Below are 15000 nucleotides of genomic sequence, written 5' to 3'. Positions count from 1 at the left end.
GTGTAAAAACACCCCTCTCTCTCTCTATCTCTCTAATTTGACATATCTGCCTGAATATGTTGCTCTGTCTCTTTCTCCCCCTCAGCTTCTCACCTGTATCTTTCTTTTTAGTTGGCCTGTTCCTTCTCTCTTGACTAGATCACACCTAGAAACATCCCTCACCCTCTGTCTCTATCTCTCTTCCCTTCTCTTGTTTTCTAAAAGCCCTGATTTCAAGCCTTCCTATGCCAAACAAACAATTGTAAACACAGATACATATGTATATTGAGTTAGGCACTTAACCCTGTGTTGCTCTGGGGAGACTGACCCTTGTAATAATGGCATACTTAGCTTTGGATAAAAGTGCCAAACAAATGCATAAGGAAGGAAGGAAGAACATATTATTCTGTTTCTGTTATTCTGTAATGTATATATATGACGCCACTGTTTAGGACATTCTCTCTCTCTCTCTCTCTCTCTCTCTCTCTCTCTCTCTCTCTCTCTCTCTCTCTCTCTCTCTCTCTCTCCCCATCTCTTTCAGGCTGCTGGAGGAGAAGCGTAGTGAGCTTGGTGAGCAGGTAACCAAGCTGCGTAACGGGCTATTTAAGATCGACGACACGCGCACCAAGGTGGAGGCCATGTCCGTGGAGCTGGAGGAGGCTAAGAAGAAGGTGGCCGAGTTCCAGAAGCAGTGCGAGGAGTTCCTGGTCACCATCGTCCAGCAGAAGAGAGAGGCTGACGAACAGCAGAAGGTGTGTGTACAGGATATGAGTGTGTGCGTGTGTGTGTATGTGTGTGTGTGTGCATGTGTGTGTGTGTGTTTGTGTGTGTGTGTGTCTTTGTGTCTTTGTGTGTGTGTGCATGTGCATGTGTTTGTGTTTGTGTGCGTGACAAACTGCACATTGCGAATGCTGTCAGACCCAAGTTTCCGTCGTATTTATCAATCGTTCAATCCTTAGCGTAAACTGCGCTTTTCTCTGCCTTTCTCCGCCCATAAACGCAATTTACGAATGTCCACAACTGAATGGCAGCGCCTACAAGCACAGTTGAATGAAGTTAACTGATGACAACATTAAAAAGAATCAAACATTTAGCGATCATGAAATAATAGGCTACCATACATGATAAGATGTCAACAAGCAAGGAGATAATGACGATCAGTAGTTCTACTCAAAATACTTGTGCACGTAGGCTATAGAAGATTGGTCAAATCTAGCAAGTAGGAAAGTTTAAGTGAATGACGTGAAAGTTAAAGTAAGACATTTGAAAGGTCAACGAAAGTTTATGTTGCTTTTAGTAGGCCTACAAAGACTTACAAAACTGGTGCTCTAAATAGCGATTCTGTTGTCTTTGAAAGGTTCTCTTATTGACGCATAATTTGGATTAACACCTGCTTTTACAAGGCGGAAGTAGACGTGTCTACGGGTGAATAGACGTGCGCTTTCAGGAGCAGTCTTTGTACATACCGTGGAATACATAATTAGGCGCTCTTTACTCTTCCCCTCCCATCTTTTTACGCTAAACTCCCACTTTCCCCTGGATCCTCCCATGAATGCATATGCATGACATTAAAAACACAATCTGCCACTTTCAGCTCCCGTGACAGGCAGTTTTCGCTTTTACATCATTGCGGCCTGTTTGTACATACCTCGCAATGATTTTACACGCACGTTGCGAAACAAATACGCCTGAAGTGGGCGCAAAAGTGTTACATCTGGCCCTGAGTGTGTGGTTTGCATTTATTTGAAGAAGACCTGATTAACATCCTGGAGAGTGAGAAGGTGTTTGAATGTCTGTAAGAGATAGTGACAGAGACGACTTAGTCATCGTCATCTGGCTTAGGAGAGAAGCAGACTCCACTAGCGGTAGGTGTTTCAGTGTGTGCGCCAAACATGAGGACGCATCTGTTCTGTTGATTCGGCTCCATATGAGCGCAGTTGGAACAGATGTGTTTGTTCCTGTGGAATATATATCTGATTTTCTCTTTTCCTCTTTATGTGTGTGTGTGTGTGTGTCTGTCTGTCTGTCTGTCTGTCTGTCTGTGCTTGTGTCTGTGTGTCTGTGCTTGTGTGTTTGTGTATGTGTGTGATGTATGTGGGCGCATCTGTTTGGTGTGTGTGTGTGTGTGTGTGTGTGTGTGTGTGTGTGTGTGTGTGTATGTGTGTGTATGCGTGTGTGTGTGTGTGTGTGTGTGTGTGTGTGTGTATGCACGTGTGTGTGTGTGTGTGTGTGTATGTGTGTGTGTGTGTGTGTGTGTGTGTGTATGCGTGTGTATGCGTGTGTGTGTATGCGTGTGTGTGTGTGTGTGTGTGCAGACGGTCAGTGCTCACGGTGAGAAGATTGCTGCTGAGGAGATTAAGTGTAAGGCCATGGCAGACAATGCCCAGAGGGACCTGGATGAGGCCCTTCCTGCTATGGAGGAGGCCATGAAGGTGACCGGCTAGAACTCACCTACTGCTCACTGCATCCCTCCTCTCCACCTCCTCCTCTTCAATTTCCACCTCCTCATCTTCATCTTCCTCCTCCTCATCTTCATCATCCACCTCCTCATCTTCATCTTCCTCCTCCCTCTCCACCTCCTCATCCCTCTCCACCTCCTCCTCTTCATCTTCCTCCTCCTCCTCCTCCCTCTCCACCTCCTCCTCTTCATCTTCCACCTACTCATCTTCATCTTCCTCCTCCCTCTCCACCTCCTCATCTTCATCTTCCACCTCTTCATCTTCATCCTCCTCCTCCTCCCTCTCCACCTCCTCATCTTCCTTCTTCCTCTCCAGCTCCTCCTCTTCATCTTCCACCTCCTCCTCTTCATCTTCCACCTCCTCATCCCTCTTCACCTCCTCATCTTCATCTTCCTCTTCCAACTCCTCCCTCTCCACCTCCTCCTCTTCATCTTCCTCCTCCCCATCCCTCTCCACCTTCTTCTCCTCCTGTCCTCCTCGTGTCCCATCCCATCTCATCTCTTCATCATCCTTCCTTTCTTCGTCTCCCTCCTTTTTGCTGTCCTCACGGTATGCCCATTATGGTATGTTATGCCATGTGGTGTCATGTTATGTTACATTAGCACTCTCACGGTATGCCCATTATGGTATGTTATGCCATGTGGTGTCATGTTATGTTACATTAGCACTCTCACGGTATGCCCATTATGGTATGTTATGCCATGTGGTGTCATGTTATGTTACATTAGCACACTTAAAGCGTGGATTACATTGGCCAGCGGCAAGCGTAATACAATGCTCAGACCGTAATAAGTTCTATCTCGTTCCTAAGTAACACCCTAAGTTTGCCTAAACTGACAGTTACGCTCGCATTGCGCTTTGAAAGTTGAACCAAGTTCAACGCTCAGCTTGCTCAATGCTAGCGTTACGCTACCGTTGCCACCGTTCCGCTGCCGAACCATAGAGAACAATAGGAAACCAGCCGTTTTCCGCTGGTCAGTGTGATCCCCGCCTTAAAGTCTACTTCCAACCAAACACATGAACATAAACAGGTCCATCACCTCCTCATCCTCCTCTGCCCCATGGCTCTCTGCACATGACTTGTCTATTCCTCTACTTCCTGTCAGCTTCCTGTTCTTCCTCTCAGGCCGCCCTCCCTTGAGCTGCATTCAGACAGGAAGACACTAGCAGGTCCACCAGAGACCATGCAGTGTTAATGAAATTCAGCAACTTCACAGTGGCAACGCCATGCTCAACTTTTCAGCTGTCAAGCAATGGGGAAACGGGCAAATGTCTGTCTGTTTGAATGCAGCTTTATACTGTCTTCCTGTCTAATGCCAACAACACAACACAAGCACTCAAAGTGCTTCACAGTGAAGACTGAACCTCACTAACCACCACCAATGTGTAGCACCCACCTGGCTGATGCACAGCAGCCATTATGCACCAGAACGCTCACCACACACCAGCTTGGTGTAGAGAATGATGGAGTGAATCCACTTGAGCTTTGCTTCTTCTGCTTTCTTCTCTCTCTTTTCAGCCCTTTTTTATCTTTTTTCCTCCCTTCTCCATCCCCCTCTCTCTTTCCTTTTGCTGTTCTTCTGCTCATACTGCTTGTCTTGTGTCCTTTTTCAACATTTCTACAGTAACTCCTTGTTGGTTTTTATTGTGTCCACTCTCTTCCGCCCCCCACCTCTCCTCTCCCTTCATTTATTCTGACTGACTCTCTCTCTCACTCTCTTTCTCTCTATCTCTCTCTCTGTCTCTCTCTCATTCTCTTTATCTCTATCTCTCACTCTCTCTCACTCTTTCTCTCTATATCTCTCTCTCTCACACTCTCTTTCTCTCTCTCTCTCTCTCTTTTTCTCTCTCTCTCTCTCACACTCTCTCTTGTCTCCACAGGCGCTGGAGTCTCTGAACAAAAAGGACATGACGGAGATCAAGTCGTACGGCCGGCCCCCTGCCCTGGTGGAGACGGTCATGCAGGCCGTCATGATCCTCAAGGGAGCCGAACCCACCTGGGCAGAGGCCAAGAGACAGCTGGGTAATCAGAGAGAGAGGGAGAACAGGAGGAAAAGAACAGTCGAGAGATGAAAAGGGATAGAAAGACAGAGAGGAAGAGAGGAAATAAGAGAGGAATAGACAGCAGGGGGAAGAAGAGTTGAGACAGGAGGAGTAGAGAGAGAGAGGAGCTGCTTAAGGGGCGGGGGGGGGGGGGTAGTGTGTGACAGAAATAATTATGTATTGTTGCACTTACAGGAGTAATTACATGTTTACTGAAATCCCTTGACAATACAAATGCATTATTGTGAAATTGAAAATGAATAGCATTAGTGTGGAGGTGATGAGGTGCCCTGGGCTTCAGTAGGCCACAGAAGGGAAAAAGGTGCAGGACAAAGGGCTAATTTAGAACATAATGAGACACCCAAACATACAGAGAAAGAGCGAAAAGACGCCACGGCAAGTGAGGTTTGTTGTGTCATGGGCAGAGTAGCCAAGGTTGAAATAAGTAGGACTGCAAAAATAAGAGCTAGTGCACAAATTGGCACATATCAAATATTGGCAACAACACTGAAACACAGAACACTGATGGGGAGAAAATAGCAAAGGCTGCAGTGAAAAGACCAGTGGAGATATGTAGTAGTAGGATGGAGCAGTAGTGAAGTTAGTGGAATAGAGTAGTGTCTCTGAATATGTCTTGGGTCATCTGCCCCTGGACAGCAACGGTGTTGTTTGTCTCTCTGACTGTCTCAAGGTGTTTGTCCCTGTGATATTGTATGTCTCTCTGACTCTCTGGTGGTTTGAACCCTGACAGGCGAGTCCAACTTCATCAAGCAGCTGGTGCACTTTGACAAGGACAACATCTCGGACCGCGTGCTGAAGAAGATCGGGCAGTACTGCACACAGCCCGACTTCCAGCCCGAGATCATCGGACGCGTGTCGCTAGCCGCCCGGTCCCTTTGCATGTGGGTCCGCGCCATGGAGGTCTGGACTGCGTGCATGAACACCAACGTGCATACACACCAACACAACAACAGCCACAGAGTCATTATGTTTTTTATAGACTGCACACACACAAACACACACACACACACACACACACACACACACACACACACACACACACATAGTGTACATAAACACAAACAGTAATGTAGTTTAAAATAAATTTAAAAGGAGGGAAAACTGTCAACAAGCGAGAAGTTCTCATGCATGAGTTGTATACGGTGTTATCACACAGGAGCTGTATACGGTGTTATCACGTGGGAGCTGTATATGGTGTTATCACGTGGGAGCTGTACTGTATATGGTGTTATCACGTGGGAGCTGTACTGTATATGGTGTTATCACGTGGGAGTTGTATATGGTGTTATCACGTGGGAGCTGTATACGGTGTTATCACGTGGAAGCTGTACTGTATATGGTGTTATCACATGGGAGCTGTATGGTGTTATCACATGGGAGCTGTATATGGTGTTATCACGTGGGAGCTGTACTGTATATGGTGTTATCACATGGGAGCTGTATACGGTGTTATTACATGGGAGTTGTATATGGTGTTATCACGTGGGAGCTCTGACCTGACTCATCAGTGTTTGCTCTTAAGGCCTTACCCGTGGTGCTGAGCTAGCAAGTTGATTTTGCCTAGTTATAAAATTAGCTTTAGTTAGACTTTGTACCTTGCCCAGCATCCAAATTAGGGTCCAAAGAGAGTGAAATCATGTTAGAGCAATACGTTCAGATTTCTAAACGTTGTAATATGTGATTAGCACTATTAAATGCTTCCAGTCTCATATATTTAGGCAGTTCCTTGAAATGCTGCATTTGTGTTTTGATTTCTCCTTGTGTATGTTTTGTTTGTGTATGTGCGTATGTGCGTGTGTGTGTGTGCGTGTGTGTGTGTGTGTGTGTGCGTGTGTGTGCGTGTGTGTTTGTCCTCTCTACAGGTGTATGGGCGCATCTTCAGAGTGGTGGAGCCCAAGAGAGCTCGACTGAATGCAGCCACATCCCAGCTGGCAGAGAAACAAAGCGCCTTGGCAGATTCCCAGGCCAAACTCAAAGAGGTGTGTGTGTGCGTGTGTGTGTGTGTGTGTGTGTGTGTGTGTGTGTGTGTGTGTGTGTGTGTGCGTGCGTGTGAGTGTAAGTGTGTGTTCATGCTGGCGTGTCAGGAGACTGTGCCAGGGGACTGTAGTGAATCATGTGGTCATGTGATTGTGTTGGTTTGGGTGTCAAATGGTCAGAAGTGTGTGTGTGTATGTGTGTGTTTGTGTGTCTGTGTGTGTGTGTGTGTGTGTGTGTGTGTGTGTGTAATGACTGTGTGTGTATGTGTGTGTGTGTGTGTGTGTGTGTAATGACTGTGTGTATGTGTGTGTATGTGTATGTAATATGTGTGTGTGTGTGTGTGTGTGTGTGTGTGTGTGTGTGTGTGTGTGTGTGTGTGTGTGTGTGTAATGATCGTGTGTGTGTGTGTAATGACCGTGTGTGTGTGTATGTGTATGTGTGTGTAATATGTGTGTGTGTGTGTGTGTGTGTGTGTAATGACTGTGTGTGTATGTGTGTGTATATGTATGTAATATGTGTGTGTGTGTGTGTGTGTGTGTGTGTGTGTGTGTGTGTAATGACCGTGTGTGTGTGTATGTGTATGTGTATGTAATATGTGTGTGTGTGTGTGTGTGTGTGTGTGTGGGTGTAATGACCGTGTGTGTGTGTGTGTATGTGTGTGTAATATGTGTGTGTGTGTGTGTCAGGTGGGAGAGAAGCTGGAGCAGCTCAAGTGCTCCTATGATGAGAAGCTGGCCCAGAAGGAGGATCTGCGGCGGCGCTCCGAGGACATGGAGCTCAAGCTGGACCGCGCCGGCAAACTGGTCACCGGCCTCGCTGGGGAGAGAGTGCGCTGGGAGGAGACCGTGGTGGTAGGAAAACACACACACACACACACACACATGCTCACACACACACACACACACACACACACACACACACACACACACATGCTCACACACACACACACACACACACACACACACACACACACACACACACACACACACATGCTCACACACACACACACACACATGCTCACACATACACACACTCTCTCTGAGTGTTCTGGGAAGAGACTGTGGAGGTAGCCAAGCACATGCACACACACACACACACACACACACACACACACACACACACACACACACACACACGCTCACACACACACACTCTCTGAGTGTTCTGGGAAGAGACTGTGGAGGTAGGCAAGCACATGCACACATACACTCACACATTCAGTGTAGGCAAGCACATGCACACACACACTCACACATTCACACACAGACATGTGCATGCGCGCGCGCACACGCACACACACACACACACACACACACACACACACACACACACACACACACAGACACACACACAAACACAAACACTAAAAGATGGATGTTGATGATGAAACTAGACTAGAGTTAAAGTAAAAATCTGGCGAGTTTTCACATAGATCTCTCTTTCTAGTGGTCACTGAGTACTGTCGGTACGACAATTGGTTTTACCGAGCTACAACGCTACACTCTGTGTGCATGTACGTGTGAGCTGCTGACTGTAGCAACTCAAGCTAGGTAAAACCGGTTGTTCTAGGGTTTTTAGATAGATTGATTGATAGATACTTTATTGATCCCCAAGGGGAAATTCAAGACATTTGCACACACCAGCTTGTGAGCATGTTTGAGGGGGCACCAGGATTTTCCGTACTGACAGCACTCGTGACCTTGATAAATGGAGATCTATGTAAAAACTCGCCAGATTTCTCCTTTAATTAGACTTCCTGGAGTGTACTAACCACTCATGCACACACACACACACACACACACATACCCAAGAAGACATCATACGTACACACACACATACACACCACGCACAAGCACATACACACACACTAACACTCAAGCAGGTATTCTTATGTCTGTGGCTGCTCGCATCAGTAATGTCAGAGTTTATCAGTCTCCTAGGAGATCTCTATGGCAACCGCTGCCGAGTTGAAAAAGTATGAAGGTTTTGATAGGCGCCTGGGAGAAGTGATTTAAGGAGCCATTCAGTTCATCAGGCCTGACCACCTCATTCACATAAAAGGCAATAATGAGAATCTTAAACGTAATGTACTGGCTGATTAGACCAGTAAAGAGAGGACTGTTGCTAGGAAGTCAGACATTCACACTCAACATCTCCACCACTAGTAGGTTAATTATGTTCTTTTATTTATTTATTTATTTTTTCTATGTGTGCGTGTGTGTGTATGTGTGTGTGTTTCTGTGTGTATGTGTAGGGTCTGGAGTCTAACATGGGCTACCTGGTTGGAGACTGTCTCCTGGCTGCAGCCTTCCTGTCCTACTTGGGGCCCTTCCTCTCCAGCTACAGAGACGAGCTCGTCGCCAGCATCTGGATGAAGACAGTCAGTCACGAGTCACCACCAGCAACAGCCCACCCACTTTCCTTGTCTTTCTTCCCTCTCTCCATCTATTCCTCCATCTCTCTATCCCTCCATCCCTCTCCGAACACTTGCATGACTGCAGTTGTCAAGATGGATACACAGACGCACAGCTTAGTCACCTTTTATTCCCTCGTCTTTTTAAACACTCTGCTAAATGTCAAGTCTGTTTCGTGGCCCTTTTGTTTCACTGGGGCTGTAATTGGCTTTACATTGTGAGTGATGCCTCATCGCAGGCCGGGCAGCCTGCAGTCTGTAATTACCCTGATGAAGGCGCTCCGCTTGTCTAGGTGAGTAGAGAAGGAGTGATTCACTCGGCGCTGCCAGCTAGCGCACTGTGCTGGAAATAGGCCAGCACATCATTACCATTTGGAGGCCACGGTAGCATTGAAATACGTGTTTCTGTGAAGACATCAAGGAGAGATGTGTTAAATCTGACCTAAGATCTCGCTCTAGCACCAACCCCAAGTTTCTCTTTCAATCTCTCTCTCTCTCTCTCTCTCTCTCTCTCTCTCTCTCTCTCTCTCTCTCTCTCTCTCTCTCTCTCTCTCTCTCTCTCTCTCTCTCTCTTCTCTCTATTCTACCTCTTTCACTCTTAAGGCTGTTTTATGCTTCTGAGTTGACTCTACGCGGTGACTACAGTACGCCATTGCCTCGACGCCGGCGTGAACCTTTCGAAGTTCTGTGTCTCATGTGTTCACGTCGCTCACCACTGAAATGGTAGTCAGAATGGCCAACTCCATAGACTGCCATGCTAGACTATTAATGTTGTTTGGCCTTGTCTTGCTTAGATGTAATATGCGGTGGCGTAGGTCTCGGTGAGAGTACACGGCAACGCAGAGGGCTATGTGGGGCTACGCCGTTGATTCGACGCAGAAGCATAAAACAGCCTTTAGTCACTCAATCTCTTTCATTACTGTTTCATTACTGATTTTTTCCCACACCCTTACCAAGTTGTACAATGATATACAGTATTAAGGTGAATGATTTAATGATATCAAGCTTTTTTTCTCTTTATACACCCTTACCATGACCCCTCCTCTCCCTCTCCTCTCTCTCTCTCTCTCTCTCTCTCTCTCTCTCTCTCTCTCTCTCTCTCTCTCTCTCTCTCTCTCTCTCTCTCTCTCTCTCTCTCTCTCTCTCTCTCTCTCTGTCACTCTGTCCTTCAGATAAGTGTGCTGAAGGTTCCGTGTTCCCCAGGCTTCATCTTTGCCGTGTTCCTCTCCAAGCCCACGGCGGTACGCGAGTGGAACATCCAGGGCCTCCCGTCAGATGCCTTCTCCACGGAGAACGGAGTCATCGTCACCCGCGGCAACCGGTCTGTCAGCATCAGCACCAGCACCAGCATTGGCACTGCTTGCTCCTCTCTTATGACTCGTCCACAGTGACGTCTGTTGTGTTGACATACAACATACACCCTCAAAAGAAATGCCATACATGCTCAGACACACTCACACTATAGTCTCATTTATTTACACACACATACACACACATACACACACACACACACACACACACACACACACACACACACACACACACACACACACACACACACACATACACATACCCAGTCAAATGCCCAGGGTTAGGTGCACACTCATAGGTATACCCATCCCACACACACACACACACACACACACACACATTTACACGAACACATCTGTGTGGTCAGACATTTCCTTAATGGCTTTCAAGAGCGTCTTCTGCAGATTATGTGACTGGCAGATAATGAAGGGAGCAGGGCTTTATGGATATAATAAACAACATGTCATGCAGCCCAAGTAATTGGCCCACATTTGTACTCTTTCCCCCCCTCTCCCTCCCCATCCCTCTCTTCCCCCCCTCTCCCTCCCCATCCCTCTCTTCCCCCCCTCTCCCTCCCCATCCCTCTCTTCCCCCCTCTCCCTCCCCATCCCTCTCTTTCAAGATGGCCCCTAATGGTGGATCCGCAAGGACAGGCCCTAAAGTGGATTAAAAACATGGAGAGCAAAAGAGTGAGTTTCCGCCACCTTCTTTTCTGTCTGTCTCCATCTCTCTCTCTCTCTCTCTCTCTCTCTCTCTCTCTCTCTCTCTCTCTCTCTCTCTCTCTCTCTCTCTCTCTCTCTCTCTCTCTCTCTCTCTCTCTCTCTCTCTCTCCATTATTATTTTTGTGTTCCATCCCTCTCGCCTGTCCTCCTTGTCCTAATGCGTTTTTTAGCTGCAGCATCTCCGTAATGCGTCTGAGGAGAGCAGATATCTAAAGCACACAGACGGGGGCTAAAGGACGGAGCGGAGAGGCATTATCAGAGATTAGGGCAATCTAAAGAATCAAGACAAGCACACAACCCTTTCATTGTCACCTCACACACACACACATACACACACACACACACATTTGTTTGACATTTCTAATTGTAAACACAGCCATGTTGAAGCCTGCAGTAATGTTTTTTATTGATGCTATGGCAATCCACTCTGCTTATTGTTTTTCGAGAATGTTGCACTCCTGTGTCTCAAAAATCAAACTGGATTTTTTCACAAAAGTGACGCTAATACACACATGCATTCATGTGCACACACTCACACACACCTCTCCCACCACCACTGCCTATCAATGCACGCACACACACACACGTACACACACACACACTCACGCACAAGCATCTGCATGCTCGTGTTTCTCCTCACACTCTCTCACTCCACTCACTCACTCACACACACACACACACACACACACACTCACACACACACACACACACATTCCTACCTATCATCCTACTATTATTTTCACATACAGTTTAGTCTGTGTTCACATGTTTATACCCACATTGCTGTATTTCTGTATTCTTTGGCAACACTGTACTCAAACAGTCGTGCTAATAAAGCACCTTTGAATTAGAATTTTGAAGGAGATATAGAGAGAGATAAGGGGAGAGAACAAATGGTGTCATTCAGTCCAAATGGTGTTTGGCCAAATGTAAAGAGAATGTCATATGAATGTTCATTTCTCTTCTCTCTCTCGCTCTCTCTCTCTCTCTCAAATTCAAATTCAAAGTTGCTTTATTAGCATAACTGTATGGGAACAGTGTGGCCAAAGCTATTGTTACTTGTTGTACTTATTGTTATTGTTAACAGTAATAAAGAACAACAGTAATAATAGGATGGTGTGTGTGTGTGTGCGTGTGGGTGCATGATTATGTGTGTATCACAGACACAAATTTATTTTAGACTGAGTCCCTCAGATCCTCACATTTCAAGATAAATTGTGCTGCTAAGGCAGCAGAGTCCTTCACGAAGAAGTATGGCCATTTTTTCATTGTTGTCACAATCTTGAATTTGGAATTTGGGGAAGAATGTCCGTCTTACATTTTCATACTTTTCACAGTGAGAAAGTGCTCCTCTGTCTCAACCATCTCTGCCTGGCAGTGACCACATATTCTTTGTTCTCTTGGCAGCCAGATTTTCCTGTTTCTGCCTGTTTCTATTGCTAGATTGTGGTCACTGAGTCTGTATTTGGTCAGGATGTGCCTCTGCTTTGTATCTCTGACAGAGATGAGATACTCTGCCAATTCATATTCTCTTTTTAGGGTCAGATGAATTTATTCTACTTTGGTTGGCAATTTGGTTTGTCCAATGCTTTACTGTAAATATTCTTCTTTTGCTTGATTCATTATTTTGTTGACTCTGATTGATGTTTGCCAAACAGATCTGGACTGAGCTAGATAGATAGATAGATAGATAGATAGATAGATAGATAGATAGAGAGATAGATAGATCATGTGCTTCTGCTTTGCAATAGTGCTGTGGATTGAAGTGATCCGCTCCAGTTCAGCTCCTACAGCAGAACCAGTTTTCCTTACCAGCTTGTCCAGTCGCCCAGCATCCCTCTTCTTAGTGCTTCCTCCCCAGCATACCACAGCATAGAAGAGGACTCTAGTAACAACACACTGGTAAAACATCCAGAGAAGCTTGCTGCAGACATTGAAGTACCACAGCCTCCTCAGGAAGTACAGCCTGCTCTGCCCTTTCTTGTAGAGAGCTTCAGTGTTGGCTGACCAGGTTTACCACCTCCCCATTGACCCCCTCAACAGAAACTGGCTGTTTTTAGTGTCTCAAAATGGAGGAGGAGTTCTTGGGACTGCTCTTCAGGTGCATCCAAAATTTCAAGATTATTTTCTGAATAGGTAAGGCCAATGGGAAATGGCCTAACGCTGCCCTACATGCATTATTGGGTGTTTGATTGACCTTTTAGTATTGATTGACAACATTCCGCATGTAGAGCTTCAGTTGGATGCTTGACCCCAAACCTCACTTCCACAATAGGCTGGATTATGCTGTCAAATATTTTGCACCAGATTGTAATTGGGATGTTTATTTTGTGAAATTTTCTTTGTATGGCGTAGAGTGCCCTGCGGGCTTTTGCTTTTAGTCAAGCTGAAACTCCCTGATGCAGTAAGGACTAGACCAAGGTAGGTGCATTGTGTGTTCTAGGGTGGTGCTGCCTAGGGTGAATGTGTATCTGTGTTCCTGACGCCTGGGCTTTTTTTGAAAAATCATAATTCTCTCTCTCTCTCTCATTCTCTCTCTCTCCCTTGCTCAGGGGTTGAAGGTGATTGATCTGCAGATGCCAGACTTTCTGCGTATCCTGGAAAACGCTGTGCAGTTTGGTTCTCCAGTTCTGCTGCAGAACGTTCAGGAGGAGCTGGACCCCTCGCTCGCCCCCATCCTTAACAAGTCCGTTGCGCGAGTGGGTCAGTAACCAGCACTTGATGGCATACACACACACACACACACACACACACACACACTTTGTCTGTGTTTCACACACTCACTCTCTCTTATGCATACAGAAACAATACTGTGTACTGTGTTTATACTGTATATATGCAAAATGTGGATTACTTGCTGTCTGTGTCTACATTACTGTGTGTGGTTTTATGTGTCTGGTTTTGTGTGTGTGTGTGTGTGTGTGTGTGTGTGTGTGTGTGTGTGTGTGTGTGTGTGTGTATTGCAGGTGGGCGTCTGCTGCTGAAGTTGGGTGATAAGGAGGTGGAGTACAATCCTGACTTCCGCTTCTACATCACCACCAAACTGTCCAACCCCCACTACACGCCCGAGATCTCCACCAAGACCACCATTGTCAACTTTGCTGTCAAAGAACAGGTATGCCAAACTGCACAGCGTTTTCCAGGATACGCAGACACTATAATACATACACTACACTATGCCACGCACATTATACATACACTACACTATGCCACGCACATTATACACTACACTATGCCACGCACATTATACATACACTATGCCACGCACATTATACACTACACTATGCCACGCACATTATACATACACTACACTATGCCACGCACAATGTGTGTGGCATAGTATAGTGTATGTATAATGTGCGTGGCATAGTGTAGTGTATGTATAATGTGCGTGGCATAGTGTAGTGTATAACAACTATCCAAAAATGAATTTCCAGAGATAGGCTATGAAGGGGAAAAGTGCAGCATTTTAAACATGAATATTTTTACTGGAACAGTTTGTTCTAATTTGTCTCGTGAAATTTCGGCTTACATCAATCACCTTCTATTTCAAGTTATCATGAGTGTCATTTGATTATATAATCACAACAAATGCTAATAAATGAAAACAGAATAGGCTTATGTGCTAGCCTACAGTTAGGCTAACTCCCGTATGTCAAAATAAACTTATTTGATCCTATGAATTGTAGCGATCACACACAACTTAACACAGCAACCTCAAACACCACTTTTGAACCTAGCTACTGCTTCAGTCATGTACGAAATAAGCAGTTTATGAATTATCTTTACCCGTTTAATGAAGCCCACATGACCAAAATAACAGCATATTTAAAGGCTGAGCTAGCATAACAGCCTAATATAGCCGATGCTGCAATGGATAACAAATAAAATGTTTCATACAGTTAATGAACTTTATCACTCACATTCTGAGTTTTTCTGGGTGGTTGTATATCCATGCAGATCGTCTTCGAATAAGCCATCGCTGTTATATGTTATAATATGTTACAGGATTCATGACTTTAACGCCATTAATGTTGGCGTTGCTGACTGTCGCTGGCTATAACTGTAGGCTACC

The 15000-nt window shown here is 45.7% G+C and overlaps 1 protein-coding gene across 1 annotated transcript in view; it reads left to right on the top strand.

Annotated features, from left to right (window-relative positions):
• dnah2 (dynein, axonemal, heavy chain 2) overlaps nucleotides 1-15000 on the top strand; it is a 252822-nt gene that overhangs the window by 193787 nt on the left and 44035 nt on the right. The window contains exons 59-69 of the mRNA XM_076289590.1: nucleotides 521-731; nucleotides 2295-2411; nucleotides 4320-4461; nucleotides 5233-5402; nucleotides 6365-6481; nucleotides 7166-7330; nucleotides 8734-8859; nucleotides 10065-10213; nucleotides 10826-10892; nucleotides 13478-13628; nucleotides 13892-14040. Coding sequence (XP_076145705.1) covers nucleotides 521-731; nucleotides 2295-2411; nucleotides 4320-4461; nucleotides 5233-5402; nucleotides 6365-6481; nucleotides 7166-7330; nucleotides 8734-8859; nucleotides 10065-10213; nucleotides 10826-10892; nucleotides 13478-13628; nucleotides 13892-14040 — 1564 coding nt within the window. The remainder of the gene's footprint in view (nucleotides 1-520; nucleotides 732-2294; nucleotides 2412-4319; nucleotides 4462-5232; nucleotides 5403-6364; nucleotides 6482-7165; nucleotides 7331-8733; nucleotides 8860-10064; nucleotides 10214-10825; nucleotides 10893-13477; nucleotides 13629-13891; nucleotides 14041-15000) is intronic.

This window comes from Alosa pseudoharengus, unplaced genomic scaffold, assembly GCF_046254945.1.
Source record: "Alosa pseudoharengus isolate Yale_2024_CS ecotype anadromous, Long Island Sound unplaced genomic scaffold, YU_APseudo_1.1 YU_APseudo_1.1_scf_17, whole genome shotgun sequence".
Lineage (NCBI taxonomy): Eukaryota > Metazoa > Chordata > Actinopteri > Clupeiformes > Clupeidae > Alosa > Alosa pseudoharengus.
Note: the sequence above shows the minus strand (reverse complement) of the source record. Positions and strands in the feature narration are given on the sequence as shown.